Genomic DNA, 20,552 nt, shown 5'->3' with positions numbered 1-20,552 from the left:
AAGAAAAAACTAATTTATTGAATTTGAATATGATATATATTGAACGTTATTGAATACCACAACATTTATAGTTAACTTCTCGGGAATGGTATTTAAAAAATTAAAATACACAAGCCACATTCAGTAAGCAAAACAAGTCTCATAAGGGCCATGGTAGATACGTTAAGAAATACTGTAACTTTCATTTACAGTAAGACAAAAAAAATCACTTTTACAGCTTGAATTAATCTCACCTGTTGCATTTATTAGTTCTAAACATCCCATTGGTATACATGCAATAAAAAATCCTTCTAAATCACCATGGCACAGACGACCAATATTCTCATCATGGGTACTAACAAAAAACTTGAGTTACAATTATAAAAACATCAATGAAATGATCAATACTATCAGTGATCAAATTCATATATATTATTTAGAGGTTGAACTATCTGCAATGACATTCATTTCATCTGATTTCAGATATATCACTGGTTTCCATAAATTATAGAAAATTATTGATGATCAACTTAAAAAAAAAGCCAACTGGCATATGAAATTTAAGTTTATGCTTAAGAAAAACTACAGCACAAAACCACAATATCTAAAATAGTGATGAGGTAATTAGATTTATGCCCAAGTAGCAAGTAAATACATGAGAGGAGCAAATGCAAGTTATGGGAAATGCATGAATGTAAATGTGCATGTTTGAGAGGAAGGAAGTAGTTTTGCTGTTGTTTTAAGATGAGGAATCTGGCAGGGCAGTGACCACAAAAATTTCTTTTCTTTCAGAGAAGGGGGGGAGAGACTAAAGTGATAGAACAATAGATAGTAGACTTAACAATGTAATTTTATAATTATCTGTCATTTTCAAACATTTTGGGGTGGAGCTGGCTAACAAAGACACTATTTGCAAGTTTGCATCACAAATTTGAAAATATAATAATTTCCTGGAAATATTCCCCCACTTTCACCTTAGACCTTACGTAACATGTTATATATACTTTGGCCAATTCTCATAAAAATCTATGGAATTAACTTTTGCAATCTACCTAATGAAAACTTTTGGAATTATTGCCAATTTTTGAAATTGTTCCTCAGTTTATGGAAGCCAGTGTATAAAAAATGTGAAGAAATAATTGCATTTTATTTTACCATGCAAACCACACTTTCTGGAAGAAAATACATGTGCATATAATTATTTTGTACTTAGTATATATATATTATATATATATATAGTAAGTTAGTCCTACAATTAGTAGAGAGTAGAGAGTTTTTGTAGTAGAGTTTTTGAGGAATGAAATTTCAGATTTCTTTTTGAAATCAAATCTATCAAAAAATACATTCTAATCAGCTTTATCTACAGATATGATACCTTTTATGTAGTGTTTATAATACAGGGTGGATGAGAATTTCTGGACACATTTTAAAAATTAATAACAAATCAACCAATTGGCATAAGAAGATACTTATCATAGCCTAGAGTTTTTTGATAAATTTAAAAAGAAAAAATTCAAATTTCACTCACACATGGAGCTATAAAAACACAACACATAAAATGCAACATAAACAACAGTGCATAATTAATGTATATGACAATTTGTGTTACATAAAACTATCACATTTCAATTTGAGTGCCCGTTTTAGCTTGGGCTATATCTAAACTGGTGAAAGGGTGCTCATGTTGAAATATAGTAGTTTTATGCAATGCAAATTGTCATAAGCATTAATTATGCACTGTTTGTGTTACATGTCATGTCAAGTTTTTCATTTCACAGCACCAAACCTGTATATCAGAAAAAACTCTAGGCCATGATAAGTATTTCAGTGCAAACGGCACCTTTTTATGTCAATTGGTTGATTTGTTATTGTGTCCAGGACTTCTTGTCCACTCTGTATTATTACTTAAACTCACTTATCTAGCATAAAATTGTGAGATATTCTAGCATAAATTAGTTGTAGATAAGTTTCGGAAATAATTTATCACAAAACTTTTTTTTGCTGCTGGGTTTTTTTATACTTCTGAAAAAACTTCCTATACCCATCTTACTCATGCTAAATCAACTTACTTTATGTGAATATTTTATGGAACTAACTAATAGCATAAAGTGAGGGACATCTGTATATTTTTTCATCAACATTAAAAAAAATGCTTTCACTAACAATAAGTATAGTGCATCAATCTGCTCTGAAACTTTGCCATTAATTAAATGAAATACATGTATGGATGATGATCGCCTTTTGTCTCACACTAAACAAATATAAAACTTTTATATTCACCCATCTACATCTTTATGAGGTGAAATAGCATTGCTAACACAGTTTGCATCTATTGTTGTTTCACAATCCAGTGGCAACTATTTGAGGGGAAAAAATCAACAAGTTTCAAATCAATTGACAAAATAATATAAATATTAAAAACTTAAAACCTAATCTGTCTTTTTTTCAGTCTTCAAAAATGTAGTAAGAATAAGATAAAGTAGTAACTTCATTTATTAAACCCTGAATAGAAATATGCAGGAAAACGCCGCCTGACAGTCGACTGGTTAGGGAACTAGCCTCTCACTGTGCAGGTCTGGGTTCGAATCCCAGTATGGGCATGCATGTCTACTAACACTAACAAATTCCCTGGACGGATCATGCTGATCCCTTGGGAGTGCGTGAGGATCACATTATTAAAAATATATATATATTATGAAATTAATCTGTCAAACATTTTTTACTTCATTTGTATGATACACAAACTAAATAATTGCACATACGAGGGGGTAACCAGAATTTTTATTTACAATTTGTTTATTCACTTTTTTTACAAAAATTCTTCAATTCCCTTGAAAGTACTGTCCATAAGAGCTAATACACATGTCCAGTCTTTTCTTACATTGTTCAAAACATTACTTACATTCATCTCTTGTGATCCAAACAGTGTCTCCATCATTTTTGTTTTCACCTTATCCACATTTTGGCAAAACGCTTTCTTTTAGGTCCCTCTTCCTCTGTGAGAAGTAAAAAAATGGCACTTGGAGCTAGATCAGGTGAATAGGCTAGGTGGGGCACAGGAGTCATATCGTCTCTTATCAAAAATTGGTGCATTTTGATGGCTGTGTTAGGCGGAGAATTGTTATGATGGAAAAACCAGTAGCCAGTTTCTGACAAATTTGACCTTTTCTGCTGCACACTGCAGTACAATCTTCTTAGCATCTACAATTAGAAAGCCTGTTTATCAGTCTGCAAGTAGTCCTTATGCACTACCTCTCTCATATTGAAAAAATGGGAAGTTGGATGGGAAATTTGGGAAGTTGAAGGATTTCCAGAACATGGTTGGCCATCAGTCGACATTTCACCTTGTTTAAAACAGGAAAACCGTTCATACACTTGAGTTTTATCCATTGCAGCATCCCCGTATAAGCTGTTTTCTATATCCCAACAAGTTCTCAGCAAAACTTCACAGCTGTGCACTCTTCACGTAAGTCTGTGATGACCAAAAATAAGGAACAGGCAAAACAGCTCCCACAAAAAAATTCAAGGATGCCAAACACAAAATCCCCAAACAACGGCGCTTGGCACATTGACTCAGGAGGAGTGGCTTTACATGTACCTTGTGAGAGAGCTGCTTACTATGCATGCTTCGCTTAACGTTAGGCAACTCTAGTTGTTTTTGGATACGCCCCTGTACACCTTGTCAATACTAAAGGTCTTCTAATGAGTAATTGTACTTACAGGAAAGTGTTGATGAATCCTTATAAAAGGGGTTCTTAACCTTTTTCAACCACAATCCAAAATCAACATCAAGATCAGTTTTACTACCTTTGGGACTGTTTGTTCTTTGAAATTAGTGAAACCAGTGACACAATAAATGTATTTATAACAGACTATAAGTGGATTCGTATGACTCATCTTGGAAGCTGCAGCGAATCATGTTTGGCTCAAGAATCCCTGGCTATGAGGAGTTTTATATGACCCATATCGGAAGCCTCCGCGAATCAAGTTGTTATTGTGACTTGTAGCTCAAGAATACCTAGCTGATAGTGGATTTGAACAACCCATTTCAGAAGCCTTTGTGACCCAAGTTTGGGTCATTACAAATAGGTTAAGAAACTCTGCATACACTTGCAGTATGCATGGGTGTCTAGGGTTGCATATTAGGGTGGGTCGAAAAAAATGAATTTTATAAATTAGGCAAATAACTCAGCAGTGGTCAGTCAGCCACTAGCTTTGGTGCTGTATTGTTTATGGTGCGTGCGTTTACCATTTTTGTATTAATTACTGTGTGTACTTTATAAATTTGTTGCTGTTCTTAATTCTTGGTAAGTCAGCTCTTTTTAATGTTTACTGTAATGTTTATTGAAAACACTCACAACCTCATGTAATGATGGATGTGTCGAAGAAGGTAATTACTAGAAGGGCATTTGAATGCCCTATATTCGGTCACCCGAGAGATTTTCTTCAGAGCAAACTACCAACACATGAGTGTGTTCTCCGATGCTGTTTTGAAGAGAGATTCAAGTTATCTAGTGAGACAAATAACAAGAGCGTAAGTTTTTCTAAAATAGCCACGACAGTAGCAGAAAAAATTAAACGTTTTTACGACAAAGCATCTATCCCTACAGTGTCAGAATACAGAACAGTTCAGCTAATTAATGCTTACCATGATTCCTATTATAAGATCAGAAAGTCGTACAATCGTGATAAAAAGAAAACTTCATTTAAGCAGAAGATTGACAAGTTTAAACTGAGAGCTGCTTCACTTTTTGATGTCGCTGCCTGTAAATATGCTATTGCTGTAGACTGCACATGCAAAAAAACACTGGATGCATGTGAATGTGCAATTTCAATCAACTGCTCATGCGAAAAAGCAAAAAAGATTCCTTCCCTTGAGTTGAGATTTATTTTTTTTCAAAGGAAATACGGTTTGGGAAAAATTGGATCTTTGGACTTGAAAGTGACAAACAAGTTAAATGGGTGTCAAGCGAAAGACTCGTGAGCTTCAGCGAGTACAACCTAAATTTTCTAACATTGAAGCTGAAGAATATATAGAACCTGAAGAGCACTATCCTTCTGATGTTTCGGATGACGAGGATGGTGAATTTAGACCAACTTCATCGTCAACAAAATCCCATTGGCAGATGAGAGTTAAACTGAGCGCAACAGCGTTAAACTCTGATCAATCACATTCTAAATGGCTAACTGCGGCAAATAGAGTGCTTAGGTTGTATATAAGTTTGCCCAATCCTTCTGAGAGCTTGAAACAAATAGTCACTTTCATCTTGAAATCATATATGCCTGTGTGGTTCAACATAAAAAAGAACAGATATTTTACTGACGGCCCTAAACATGTTTTTCTAGCAATTCAGACATCACGGTATTTATCTGACAATCTACTTCAAGTTGTTAATACAGTAATTGAACGCAATGCGTTCTTTGCACACCCTGAAAATATACTGTTGGCTATGATCATTGATGAGAGACAACACAGACACACATGAACTGCACAATGAAACTCGCAAAAATTTAGCCAATTCTTATTTTTGAACACATTGCGCAACTGGTAAACATTGAAATATTAATGATGTTTTAATTTATTTTATGTTATTGAACCATAAATTAAGCATAACAAACCATATTGCGTTGATCGTGGAATTTTAAGTAATATTAAAAAATTGAAGAAAAATGTTCAATTTTGCCAATTTTTCTATAAACTTCAAGTACAATGCGCGACCGGAAGATATCAACCGATTTAAAAAATTTTTACGTCGTTTTTCTTTTTAATAAAGGAGGCAACTTTTCCTCACTATAGCGATTTAAAAGTAAAAAATTCATTTTTTTCGATCCACCCTATTGCACATGCAACCTTCAATCTTTCAAATTGGAAATGTGAAATAAGCAAAAATAAATGAATGTCTTTTTTTTTTGTATTGTGGGTCTACTATTAACCCTTTGGCTGTGTAAATAGTCAAAGATGAAATTTTCCTTTTTTCAGTTTTCTTTTGTGAAAGGTAGATGTCAGTCAACCTCAGATGTTGCATAGATTGAATAGTATTGAAAAAAAAGGAAGAAATGCAGTACAAGCAAACTTGTCAAAGAATAAGAAAATAATAAAAAGAAAAGAAACTGGAATGTACTAATTTATACACCATCTGTATGTCATTTCAAGGATTTCATTTAAAAATAGGCAATTCAAATCATCTAAGGATGACTAAGCATGCCGCTAAGGCCACTACCAAAAGCGATGGGAGCATCTTAAGGGTAAACCATACACATGCATCCCATAAACATTCCTCTATGGGTTTTCTAACAAACTGGTGGATGCCAAAAAGTGTTGTGTATGTGTTCATGTGTGGCCCCTGCATTGTGATTGTCAGTCATAAGTATTTGTGCTAAAGAAGTGTCGCCATCTTTTTTCTATATTAACCAGTCATCTGGCCTATTAATTTCTCATTTTCCCTTTTTTGGAAGTTTGAAAGGTTAATAAAATATATTTTTTTAATACAATTTTTTTATGAAAACATTGAAACTGAGTTCATTATGTTCTTTGCTGTTTTTTTAATATCATCAACAAAAACAAATTTAATAATTGAAGTACAGTGAAACCTCTCTTTAGCGGACACTAATGGGACAAAAAAGTTTGTCCGTAAAAGAGGGTTGACTGTTAATAAGGGGTTTGAAAGGCATATATTTATTATACAAGGGAAAATTATTATTTGTCAATAAAAGAGGGGTGATGGAATCTGGGGAGTGTCTGTTAAGAGAGGTTTTACTGTAATTAATAATTAGTTTTCTAAATTATGCCAAATATCGTCATGACATGCAATTCCATCATAGCTAGATGACTGATTAAAAAGTGAAAGTGGCAGATGCCTGAATTTTTGTATTTATGTAAGTATCGCATTGAAAGTCTGCCTGCTCTCTGAGGAGAAACTTTTTGAAATGGTAGACTAGCTTGTTTTTGGACCTTAAATTTAAAAAGTACAGGAAAAAAAATTCATTTTAGATAAAGTGAAGTTTCTGTAAAAGCATGGATCAAATGGCATGAATCTCAACCAACAAATTGAATAGAAATTATGTCACATGCTCCTATGAAACAAAGTAAATGCTACTTTTACAGGCTCGTCTACAGCATGTGCTATGCATTGTCCTTGAGTGATTTGCTCAAATTTCCTATCAATGTGTTCAGCTGTCAAAAATATTTCATTGCAAGCCAATGAATTTGAATGAAACACTATTTGAAACACTATATGAATTTAGAACTTGGAAGGATCCACTGACGGACGGTATAAAGAGTTGTTCCTCCATCATCAAGCACGGTAAAAGACTGCTGCACTGCGATCTTGATGGGCTGTGCATGAGCAAAAAAAAAAAAAAGAGAAAAGCAAAAGTCTCATATTTATTGTAAATACTATATCCTACTTATTGAAATAATACATGCCAATCGAATTTCAAACTTAGGAGGACCCACAAATGGTCGGTACATCAAAGAGACTTGTGTTGTGCCACTGCGATCTTGACAGGGTTGTGCATGGGTGAAATAAGAAGAAAAGCAAAAAAAAAGTCTGTCATATTTCATTGAATCTTATATCCTATTTATTGAATCCTACATATTACTCCATGGGCAAAGCAAGTAAGCATATGTGGAAGTACCTTTTTAACACATGTACCTAACGCTGCATGAGCTGTGAAACCTGGGAGACTCAGGATACTTGAGCCCTCCCAATACTTTCCCATCCTTCCATGTTTGCTCTTGAGTTCTACATTTACCAGCAATCCTTCCCCCCCCCCATTTTTTTCTTTTTGCCCTACATACACCTAAAGCTTACTTTTAAAATTTCCAATGTTCATTCCTCCATTTCTAAAATTGTAAATTAACATGGAGTGGATTTTTACTTAGCAATACTTTATTAAAATATATTCAACAATAAATTATACATAATTATGTTAGTTACCTGAACAGTGATTCCATGAATAGAAGGATCATCATTAAGTTTTCGTATTTCATTTAAAAGCTGAAATTTAAAAAAACAAACAAAAAAGATATATATATAAATATAACAATAACTTTTGTGAAAAGGAATTAAAATTCAGTATTTCTTAATATTATAAATAAATAACAGAAGATAATATTTTTTAAAAACAATAAAAAAATCACACGAATAAAGAACAATAATAAGGATGGGAAACAGTGAAAAAGAAATTCATTCAGAAAATACAAAAGTTGAAATCTTTAAAAACGGAAAAATACCTTTTCAAAATTTTTTTATTTTATTTCAAAAGACAATAGAAAATTAAACTGAAAATGAAGAAAGCCATAACATAAAAAAAATAAAAGTTAATTTTTAACTGATAATATTATATTCATCATCAATATGGCAATTTTGAAATATAATAGATAAAATAATATACAAATATAATAAATGTAATAAAAAAATAATGTATACCTCAGACTCTGTTATGGAGCGTGGCAACTGAATATGTTGTGCAATCACACCAACCTCAGCAGCTGCTTCCTTTTTCATTTGAACATAGATATCATTAACAGGCTTATTTCCAACCTGAATAAATTTGATGAATTTTTAAATCAAACATAATTTTGATAAAAAACTAAAGAAAATCATTTTCACATTATGATAAGGTAGTTCCAGGGGCTCTTCACAAGACATCCAAGTATTATCATGTACTTCAAGGATGACAGAACTGATGCTTGGTATAGCACAACTAAAGCTCAAAGAGGCTGTGACAGTGATGCAACTAGAAAGTGTTTCATCACTACTGTCTTGCCACAACACAGTGCTTTTCAGCAGCCATCACCTCTCTCCACAGAGAGCAGGCATGCTTCAATGCCATACTTACTTAACACTAAAAATTCAGGAATCTGCTACTTTCATTTCCAATGCGGAAGACAGATTACAGCACCACTAGAACACGAAACATGCATAACTCACATAACAAAACATGACATTACAAATATGTTAGGACTACACATATATCAGCCTATACACACACATACAACATGTACTAGCAAGCACCAATTTATTAAAAAATTCTCCAGAGGAATCAAGGAAAGAAACTTTTTATGGATATAATGGCAATGTGAGCTCTGAAAGAAAAGTCTTTTGGTCTCTGCCAGGAATTGAACTATATACACTGCTAGAGATCCAACCTTGCTTTCCTTATTTCATGAACTGTGGTGTGACGCGCTAGTAAGGACAAGTAAAGACTTAGCACCCTTCCTTAACTTTAGCAAATGGCCCCCAGGTGGGACAGTAGACAGAGTGAGATGGTTTTTTCTCAGCCCAATATATCCAGGAAAGAGTTTTTCTGGATATTATGCCAAGGTGAAACCATCTCGATCTCTCTGCTGTCCCACCTCGAGGCCATTTGCTGAAGTTAAGGGAAGGCTGCAAAGTCTTTATTTCAGCGCCATGCCACAGTGCATGAAATAAAGAAAGCAAGGTGAAGTCCCTAGTGGTGTAAGTGGAAGTGCATTTGTGTGTGCCTGGATTGCAGAGAACCAGGGTTTGATTCATGGCAGAGACCAAAAGACTTTTTTTCCAGAGCTCAACTTGGCATAATATCCAGAAAAAAGTCTCTTCCTTGATATATTCAGCTGAGAAAAAGCCATCTCTCACCCTCTCTCCCCAGAGGAATTTCTACAAAGTACATGTGCAATTAAGTAGTTGTAGTAGCCACCACCTACGCCATGACGCTACATAGGTTTAGTTTGTTGCCACTATTGGTCGATCAGGGTAGGTACAATATTCTTAACTGAATTAAGAACCAAAATTATGTACCAATTAAAAATCAATAAAGTACCAATTAAGAACTAAATGGATTGCTGTGAGGATAGACATTCTGTATGATAAAGTTAAAGTCATAGGCGGAGATAGACTTGGAAGTCTGGGGCAGACGGCCATCATTGCTTAGGGGGGCACGATGATGATGATGTGTCAATTAACATATATATATTAGATCAGTCGACTCCACCTTTGACGCTGGGGTATCTCCCTGTATCTCCGCCCGTGGTTGAAGTAGGTAGCCAGTGTTGTCAACTTGGTTGATGAGATATTTCTGAATACCTTATAGTAACAATTTTTGAAGTATATGACCAAGACACTAGTCTATCAAATTCTATAGTCAGTAGGAAACCACATTATAGGTGCCACAAATTTGTCTGAGAGTTTGACAGATGACTCTTGAGAAGAATCAAGGTCACATGTTAAGCTGATAGATTGCATTTGTTTGATGGATTGGATTTTACACTTATGCCCATGAAGCTTTTAGGTGTACAAAGATGAAGTCTTAATCGCTTTACAAGAGGATGAGCTATATTGGGTGCTACGCATCAGGAATGTTACCTGCATCTCATCATTCACAGTCTGGAATGGAAGCAAATATTGGTACATACTCAGGGAACAATTTTGACGAGTGTGGGGGGGGGGGGGCTGGAAAAATCAGGAACTAGGGCTTCCTGTGACTAGGGTCAAAGATCTTCAGTTAGTCAAAGAATACGTGTTTAGATTTTAGACTTTAGATTTTGGGGCTCAAGAAATAAAGAGGTGCCAGAAAATACTCATTTTGCCCATGCGGAAATCTGGCCAGCCAGTACTCCATATCCTACAGGACAGAGACAACACAATCATATTAACTTCTGTTAACTATAAGGATGAAGAAAGACTTACAGGATTCCCAGCAAAATCTGCTTGATTATTAAAATCTTAACCTTCCAAATTTTTGTTTTTTGAGTTTGTTTTTTTCCCTTCATAACGTTTCCCCGACTTCCATAAATACTTGCATATTTCCCTGACTTTTGCTGTAATATATTATATTTTCCCCTGACCATTTTTCATTTACCCTGACTTTTCAGGTTGCTAGGAACCCTGCGTATGATAAGACGCATGAAAAAAATTTCTGACTATAACCTTGTACCTGATTTCTGCCAGCATGCCAGGAAACAGCAAGGGAGTCACAGATTCTAAAAAATTCTGAAATATCTTTATTCTAAAAATCTATTGAATAGGCTAAATGCAATTTGTGATCCTTATTAAACCTTGCTTTTCCCGACATGCCGGGAACAATGGACCAAACCTCAACATTCAAGAAGCTTGCACCACTTGAGTTTTACAGTGTGGCGGCTAATGCAGGGGAATATAGTAACAAAGTTGGGTTGAATAACAAAATCCTGGTTTTGCAGTTACAGAATCTGGCAACCCTACACAAAATGTATCACTCCTTTCAAAAGAAGCAATATAAAAAAATGATAAAAATATCGCTAGGTCAAGAAAGAAAAAGCAATGAAATCTCACCTGCACAATAGCCAAAACTGGACTGAAATCTTTACGGGCTGATTTCAGAGCCTCGACTTCATATATCAGCTTCAGTTTAACGCTCCTTTAAAAAATCAAAAGCAACTATTTTATAAAGATACACAATCATTTTCATAAACCTCATGCACTTCTAGCTAAACATTTGAAAGTTTCTCTTATCTTTGAAATGCTACCAAAACTGAACTTATACCAATAAAAGTTTTTACTTTTTCAATGAAGAATCACACACACATACACAACATTATTTGTTTTTCCTCCCTATTTTCATGTCTCACTTTGACAATGGCCTTGAACTATTTAAAATTCTGTTTGCACTTATCGCATGAATGCCAACAATTGACAATTACTGACACTGCCACCAGATGGTAACTTATACGAAGATGATGTCACTCTCCACTATTCATACAAAGGTTTTAACAACTAGATGATGTGAAGATCAATTCAGAAAAGAAAATTCAACTGCCTTTGCAGGGAACTGAAGCCCTCTGTTGGCTAAATTAGATCTGACTATGTACGGTCCCATTCAGAGCATTCAAGCTCTAACGTAAGAAGTTTGTTGCCTTCATAGCATGGTGGTTAAGTGTACTCACACGGCATGTGAGAGGATGTGGTTTTGATTTTCAGACGAGGCAGGTGAATTTTCTTTCCTGAATTCACTTTCGCATCAGAAAGTTGTTAAAAACTTTGAATGAATAGCAGATAGTGACATCATCTTTCAATAATTGGTATGTTACTGTACCTCATAGTGTTACCAGACATCCCATATCTACATGATTGTTTATCATTTTAAAGAAATGTCCCCTGTCTGTGCTCAGAATTTTTTTTGTAGAATACCAAGATAAATTAGATTTAGGAGAGCTAGTCAATGATTTTTTTATAAGTGAGACCCCACCCCTACTTCTGCTGACATAATCGTCATCCTTTGGTGTCCCATAAGGGAAAAGCCTAGGCAGATTTTGCCCATTGCTCTAACACCAAGTGGTTTAACATGAGTTGTGGGTCATGTGAATATGAAGAGGAACATTATTCTGTGGAAATTTCCAGAGTTTGGTGGCCACACTGGGGACGAAAGTTATGGTATCTATTACCATTATATTGAATCCCAGTATGTGGGAGATTATGGAAAACCGCAACCGATAAAGGCCATATCATAAAATTTGAGGCTGCTCCTGTCTGCGGTACCCTTTTTTAGAAAAGAAGCAGAGGAACTTCTGCGGACATACCGATTAGCAAATCAAATTTTATCTATATCATTAAAGAGACAGATTGTTATATATTAAGCATAACACAGCAACCCGAAATACGGCAATTCTAAAATTATTATTGTTGCTCAAACAATGTTATTTAAATTCTGTCCATCACATTTACAGTCGACACTGCTTACTAGAATCACAGATAATATTATGTCATTCGGGTATCACTTTGCAAAGACGGAATGAACCAATACTATAACATGGGGGAAAATTTGTTTGTAGTTATCAAGACTTGTGGGCCAATGATATCAAACTTTTTTTCATCAAAAGTTTTTGTGCAGTCTGGAGATAAAGCACAGTTTTCCAAACTTTTTGTCTCATCGCCCTTCTTCAGAAATTTTTATTTCTCATCACCCCCTACTCAAGGAAATCCATAGGAACCTATTTTAAACCAGTAGCTTTTATCGCTCCCCTGGACTATTCCATCGCTCACCAGGGAGCGATATTGTCCATTTTGGGAAACACTAAGCTAAAGTTTAACCAAACTTAATTTTTTTCCTGTAAGTTATCGTTATCAAACTACAAGGCTATCTAGAAGGCTATCAGGTGTTCTCTTTCTCCCCATTGACAAACATTTCTGTACTTAATGTTGTAGTTTATCCATAGTATTCGCTGTGATCCATGTATATGTGGAGCTGCTTTTACAATGGTCTTCCTACAGTGAAGGGAAATGTATGATGGAGAAAAAAGTACTTTCCTTCAGTTTTTGATCAGTTCTTTCAGTTGACTAGATTCAAATTTCTTTTCCTGAGAGACTTTCTCAAGGGATCTATGAAGTTGTATTGTGTGCATAAAAAAAAACACAATTTATGATATACATTAGACAGTTTTGTTCTAACGCCTCACATAGCTGATTAACAAAAATGCAAAATTTTAATTTAAAATGAAAAAAAAGTCCTGTTTTAGGATATTAAAAGAAATTGACAATTGAACGTTTTGCAACAATTATGTGGGAAAAAAACCAGTTGTTTTGCTTTATCAATACCTGTTTACCGCATGTCCCATTCAACCAAACAGATATATGGTCACTGTACTTGAGAACGAAACTTTTTCCGGATATAGTTATCATTCTGTAATTATTATCAGAACCTGAGTCCTGATGTGATCACAATAAGTAGCATGGACTGATATGTAAGTTATATTAGCCATAAATGGTTAAAATCAGAGTCAGTAGCTAAGTTTATTTTACATGAGTCAACACAGCTATAGTATAATCCTTTTTATTTTAGCGACTATTTTTTGGAAGCTTTCTTATTCCGGTTGTACTTTCACGATGATCTCTTCTAAGGATGGGACAAATAGTGATATTCAGCTAATGTTTTGCCCAAATGCTCTCGAATATTCAGTGGCTGAATATCAATTTTCTTGAAATTCATCACAATTATAAATAAAACTAATGTTTTTAATTGAAAATAAAATTATTAATAATTTCAAATGATTGATATTGAATTTTAATTATGCAATTTATTATTTAAGCCACACTATCTATTATTAAGCCACTGGTACTTGAAATATTTTTATTGACATGCCACATTAAAAATCAAATTTAGCCAATGACATATTATATTTTAATATTACTTGCAGAATCAATTTTTTTTTCAACACTTGTTACAATTTTACATCTAATCAAGAAAAATGTCAACCATTAGTTACTCTCACCTAGTAATGCATCATAACATAAGACTTATTTTCTTATAGATGTTCTATCTCTTTAGATGTTCTTTGCCCCTCTCGCCTTCATGATCACTTTCACCTTTTTGCAGTAAGATTCTATTTTCAGTTTCATGCTTTCCTAATCCTAGAAATTCACCGGCATATACGAGCAGAAATATGGGGGAGGCGTATCTCCGCCCATTGGAAACAGAAATAAAAGCCACATTAGAAAATAAAAGCATGTTAAGAACACCCGAAATATCTCGGGTTCTTAACACACTTTTATTTCTATTAATTTCTTATTAATGTGGCAGTTATAATGTGGATCAAGAAAATTTTAAAAACTGCTTAAAGGGTTGAAGGATCCCCTATTTAAGTTTTCAATCTCAGGCCGATGTCAGATCATGAACGAGTCTGGAGTGTGTTATTATTTCATTTGCTTTATTTGAGCCAAGATAGGGTCGCTATTATAGGTCTACTGTTTGAAATGTTACAGGGAAATGAAATTGACATCAAATAGAAAAAGTCACCAAAAGGGATTATACTTTTGCTGTTCTTTAATTTCTAACAAATAAAAATGAGTGATTTACATGTTTTCTTACTTAGCTAATTCAGTCCCAGATAATAACTTCACTTGATTTGAACTTGCCATGTTGCTTATAAACCTAGATTCAGCACAACTGAAAGAATATTATGCCACTGATATAACATTTTTTTGGTACCATCCCTTTTTATCAAAAGCATATGATAACACAAGTGATAACAAAATAATATATTGTATGGAAAATTGATGAAAGAAGACAATCAGAAAAGGATAAAAAATAAACAGTTAATCAAGAGGCAGTAAGAAAATTATAATGATCACTTAATATTCAACAACATAGCTTGAAACAAGTTCCGAATAGGAGGCAAAGAATTTTTACGTAGGGATAATATTGTTTTCTTAATAAAGGTCATTTTTTGTAGAAACAGATTTCTTTTTAGAGCAAAATCTGACCAGATGAGCGGTTACGCTTCCTACTACTTATTAATGCTTGATAAGGAGTTCATATCTATGTGATAACTAATCTATCTTCTTCTTTTTTTAAGATTTTAAGGGTTTTTGTGTTTTCTTTTTAATCAAGGTTCTAAGCTACAGCAAAGCTTTTTCCCTGAGGTTTGTAATAAGTTATGACACAATCACAATCACAAACTTTGTTTGAGAATAAGTTATTAATGAAATCTTCTTCTTCTTTACAGGCTTTATGCTTAAGGGATGATAATGAAATAACCGCCCTAGGATAAGGAGTTGATTAAGACGACCTTGGCTGATGTCATCTTTCAATCAGCTGATGGCGATTAAGAAAAACATCCCAGAATGATGCAAGTCGGCGACGACACGTGGGTTGATAACTACGATGTGTCATGTGAAAAAAAAAATCTCCAGAAACAACTTACTACACTGAAGTGCATTTCCGTTATTTCAGAAAAACGTAAACAGGCTGATCCGAATGAAGCACCACAATTTTTTCACTATTGTTCTAACCATACGTCCCGTTTTTTAAGTAAGCCAACTTTACTATTGTTCAATTCAGAATTTTTTATTTCTTCATTTAAATTCTGTATCTTTTCATGGATGTTGATCATTTGTACTATTAGAAAGCAAAAAATACTTGAAATCAATGTTTTTTCATTAATATTTATCCGCACTGACGTGCACAAGAAGGTGGGGTTACAGGGTTACCTAAGGCGACTGGAACAGGGCTATATCAACACCTAGTAGAGAGTTTTCAGTGTTTTCTAGTGGGTGTTGGCTATATCCAGTGGCTATAGGGTTAGTCCAGAACCTCCTTAAGCTGAGATTATATAGTGTTCTTCTTCTCATAGTGTTCTTTTTTTGACGGTCCGTAAAAAACGGACCTTCTACACCCCCCCCCCAGAAGAAGAAAAAGATAAACCCTCTCTCCCTCCTCCTTGAGAAAATCCCGTGCGTACGCTACGCTATACTGCTTATCTGTATAGCTCTTTTTAAAACACTGAAGGAACAAAGACTCCCTGGGCTATGACATACCACTTGCTATAATTTCATTCCAATATCTTCTTTGGCATTCGCAAACCTCTTACCAAGCTTTTTCGAACTCCTAGTAGTCCACCAACCACGTTCTGATAATCACTGCTGTGAAGTGAAAAAATCTTCTTTTCCTTTCTCTTAGTTTCGCTTTTGCGAGTTTCAGTTACACAACTGACGACATCTAAGGTATTTCATTTATCCCCCGCTGTTTAATGAAATTATTCCCTAGAGTGAATCCATCAAAAATAGAAATTCTGATAACATTGAGAAAAGAGATTAGTCTAGTTGGATTATTATCATTTTTTTATCATGTTTTGATTCCAGACTGATTTTTGTGATTTTATAACAAAAGACAATCGTATCGCGTTCTCAAGGAGACTAGTGGGCGTCTATGAGTGCGATTTTAATCAGACTTGTTTTTCAGAGAAAGAAATTCTATAAAGACAGCCATGAAAATAATTAGCAGCATAACAGAGCTGTAAGAAGTCTTCGCCATTTGCCATCACTGTGACTCTCATCTTTCGCTATCATTGCTTTTAGGCAGCGACTCACAGTTTAGAGTCAATTCCAAAAGGCTGGACCATAGGCGGGGATAGACTTGGAAGTCTGGGGGGGGGCACGATGATGATGATGATGTCAACTCATATATATATATAAATGTATATACATTAGATCAGTCGACTCCACCTTTGACTCCCCCCGTATCTCCACCCATGGGCTGGACAGAAATAATCAGATCGGTTATTCGAACCCAGCCCTGCAAAACAAAGGTCAAGGCAACCCGGGAATTTTGACATCCCAATAATTCATGAATTTTCAATCCACTACACGCCCCCCCCCCCCCACGGGTGATCTCGGATATACGGGACGTCGGGTAACTTCTCCCCACCCTCCCATCAATGTTTAATTTTTGTCGGTGCCCCTGGATGTAATGTTTCTATGCCGGAATCTAGAATAACTTTTGAATGGCATCAATTATTATTGAGTAGAATTATGTACTTTTCACGTAGCAAATCAATGATATATCTACTATACGCCCCCTTTTTATTTCCTTGAAAAAAATGTTTTAAAAAAAGTGTATTTTCTCAAATGTTTTGTGAAGTATACAATAACTTTCATTTTGATATTTTTTTAATGCTGCTATCAATAATTTGTACAAAAAATGCAATCTCTTATATTATTTTTCTCTAATTTTTTTATTTCTTATAATGAATTTTTATTTCTTCTGCATTTGATATTCACGAAAATGTTTATAATATTTGTGTAATTTATGATACCAAATACACTTTCCGCAATTGGCTTTTTGATATGTTAATACACGTTAAATAGATAAAGAGGAGAAAGGGGGCTTCAGCTTCGCACTTTTCTTGTGCAAAATCTTTCAAATGTACGATAAAAATTTCCTGTATCTAGTGCATATGGCATAAAAGCAGCACCATAAATAACACAATATTCCAGATCGGGGTGGCCAACATTTATCCAAACTATAACACTGATTAAATATTAGAGTAGCCTTAAACCTTAGACCATGATTGGTACTAGCCGGGGCGGGGTTCCACTGCGTAAAAATAACTCAGCAAACCCCCTTCGTCAAATAACTATGCCGATTACACGATCGTGTAATCTACTACTCGAGTAGTAGTGCATTTATTAATCCATGATTGAAATAAGAACATTAGAGCATGTATTAGTACTTTCGTGGGGTATACACGCTGCATGTATACCTTGCCTCTAAGGATTGAAATAATGTTGTACTCGCGTGCCCCGCTGCAAATTTTAAACACTCAGACCATATGTCTGTTTTTACATGGTATAGTCACCCATCGAGGAGAAATAACTTTATTTCTCCTCTAAGTAGTCACCTCCCCCCCTAAAATGTTTCGGCTATAACTCTTTGTTTTCATAAAAATGCTCGTTTTACCACCTTTTCGAGCAAGAAATGTTTTTATTTTTGAATTAAAAATTTCATTACCGTCACAAAGTCTATAAACCGTGTAATGTGCATCGATAAAAGTTCATTTATGTTGGGTTAGGACTCGTGGTGCTTCCCCCATGGCCCCCACATCCTGGAGCAGGTCCGCAAAGATCAGACTTTCACGGTTCCCTTTATGATGAATTTATTACGTGAAAAACAAAAAATGCTGAGAATCGTCCCGGGCACCAGGGCTGTAGCCCTGTCAGCCCTACCCTTGTGGGGGCCATGACTGCCCCCAATAAACTTTGTGAGGGAGACATGCCCCCTAATAATTCATGAACATACAGTGCAATACATGTCCCTACCTCATGGCGACACCCTGAACCACTTCGCTCACAAGCGATTGGTGAGAAATTCGGATGACCTGTGCTTGACTAATCCGCGATAAACACGATACAAGTTTTGATAACCTTGTTCTAACGCAGTGTTTCCCAAAGTGGGCAATATCGCCCTCTGGTGGGTGATGGAATTGTCCGAGGGGGGGCGATAGAAGCTACGTGTATAAGGCCCCTTTCACACGGAGCGAATGCGGATGCGGAAGAAGTTTTAACAATTGGAATATACTGAGCCTTTCAGACGAGCCGAAATTTCCCCGCACCTAGGAAATGTTTATGCGGTTCCGGACGTCGTCCGCATGCGTCAAAACCTAAGTGCGGGCTCCGAATCCGCACATAGAAGTTTTGACAATTGGGTTATTCGGAGCTATTCACACGATGCGGATGCGGAGCGAATTCGTCCGCATCTTTGGCTACTTTTTAAAGATGATTTTGCACGGAATTTTTTTAATTATTTGCCATAAATACCCTTAAAAACACCTTATTAGTGTCCCTGTCCATCAAATAGGATGTACCCACATACGTCTATCCCTCCGTTTCCTTCTGAGATATAGCAACTTTAACTGCCTTTTGTCCACACTTTACAATTTTATACAATAAAACTTGTCAACAACGGCCACTGACGGGACTAAAATTATAAGCCGCGGTTGCATTCGAGCAAACGCAACCGATCAGCTTATTGGTTGCATTTTTAAAAGAATTATTATAAAATTTTTATAGTGTAATCAGGGCTTAAGGCCGGGATTACACTATAAAGTTTTATAAAAGTTGAAAAATTCAACTAATTGGCGCATCGGTTGCATTCAAGCAAATGCAAACGGTGATCTTATTGGTTGAATTTTTCACGTTTTATCAAAGAACTTTCACAAAACTTTTATAGTGTAAATTTATTTACGGAAAACAGCTATTTACAATTTTTCACAAATGAGAATCTCTTAGGATAAAGCAACAACAACTAGGAATAGGCCAAGTGACGGTTCCACGGGAGGGAGGGGGGCGGGTATTGGGGGGGGGGTTAATCCCCAGACCCGAAACGAATTAATAGAATTAATAATATCTACTTAACACTAACTGTCTTAAAAATAAAAAAAAGTCAAATAAAAACTTCATACAATTACACAACACTGTGTGTGTTTTTTGCTTACATTTTTCTCTCTGCTCTCGTTCTTCGTGTTTGATCTGATTATTATTTGAATATTGTTTGTTGAAATTTTATTTGCTGATATGTAAATATTAGGGCTGGTTCGATTATACAATCAAATGTTAATCCCCGTTAAAAAAATTTTTAGTTAAGTTTATATAAACTCGATCCAAATCTAATTAAAATTTGCGTGAAATTTTTATTAAAAGTTCGTAAATTAATGTGATTTATATGATGAAGCCGATTAGATCTCTTATGTATACAGAAACATAATTTATTTTCAAACATTTCAGATAAGTAACCATGTATTTAGAAGACACCAACGAATAAGGCAAATACACAAAAAATAATAAAAGTCCTAATGCATTTCAACACCAATGGGTGCCGTCTTCAGAGGAAAAATTTTACCACTAGTTTCACTGACCGAGTTTTCCATTTGGGTTGAATACCAAATCTTCACGCTCGGTTGCTCAGCGGAAGAAGTACGTCTGTTCACTTCAAACGTCGTGGTCAGAATGAAGCTGTGAGCCTGCGTGAGATACTAATGCAGCGTCCTGATTGGACATTTGCGGAATAGTGTTATCCGATTGGTCCATTCGAATTTTCTTGCAATTCCCGCTCGAAATGAATTTAAGCCATGGTGTTGCGATCGGGGGTGTAGATTTATTATCGTTCACTAGTATATTTTTAAAGGCCCGAATATATGTGCCTTCGTAGAAATCTAGATCAACTGTGGACTTGACTTTGTGAAAAACTCTCGCTTCTTGAAATTTGAATTTATGGCCTTCTTGCCAACAGTGAGCGGCGATGGTCGATTTTTCACATTCCTGATTCTTAACACAGCGAGC

At 35.2% G+C, this 20,552-nt stretch overlaps 2 protein-coding genes across 8 annotated transcripts in view; one reads left to right on the top strand and one right to left on the bottom strand.

Moving 5' to 3' along the window:
* Positions 1-15,675, bottom strand: part of pug (pug C-1-tetrahydrofolate synthase, cytoplasmic) — a 114,569-nt gene extending 98,894 nt beyond the window's left edge. The window contains exons 1-7 of one of the 6 annotated variants that reach the window (XM_089238693.1): positions 15,641-15,675; positions 14,806-14,883; positions 11,277-11,361; positions 8,412-8,525; positions 7,920-7,979; positions 2,260-2,336; positions 234-334 (exon numbers count right to left, since the gene is read on the bottom strand). In XM_089238693.1, coding sequence (XP_089094819.1) covers positions 234-334; positions 2,260-2,336; positions 7,920-7,979; positions 8,412-8,525; positions 11,277-11,361; positions 14,806-14,855 — 487 coding nt within the window. In that variant the 5' untranslated portion in view covers positions 14,856-14,883; positions 15,641-15,675. Of the gene's footprint in view, positions 1-233; positions 335-2,259; positions 2,337-7,919; positions 7,980-8,411; positions 8,526-11,276; positions 11,362-14,805; positions 14,884-15,068; positions 15,477-15,505; positions 15,525-15,640 lie in introns of those variants that run through there. The other 5 variants (XM_089238695.1, XM_089238691.1, XM_089238692.1 and 2 more) reach the window with 5 other exon arrangements.
* LOC149079909 (uncharacterized) overlaps positions 15,561-20,552 on the top strand; it is a 161,959-nt gene continuing 156,967 nt past the window's right edge. Inside the window, exon 1 of one of the 2 annotated variants that reach the window (XM_089238700.1) lies at positions 15,561-15,747. In XM_089238700.1, coding sequence (XP_089094826.1) covers positions 15,561-15,747 — 187 coding nt within the window. The remainder of the gene's footprint in view (positions 15,748-20,552) is intronic. The other variant, XM_089238697.1, reaches the window with a different exon arrangement.

The sequence above is a fragment of the Pholcus phalangioides genome, unplaced genomic scaffold (genome assembly GCF_987345545.1).
Source record: "Pholcus phalangioides strain wild (caught in Gottingen) unplaced genomic scaffold, Ppha-v1.0 ptg000011l_1, whole genome shotgun sequence".
Taxonomy (NCBI): domain Eukaryota; kingdom Metazoa; phylum Arthropoda; class Arachnida; order Araneae; family Pholcidae; genus Pholcus; species Pholcus phalangioides.
Note: the sequence above shows the minus strand (reverse complement) of the source record. Positions and strands in the feature narration are given on the sequence as shown.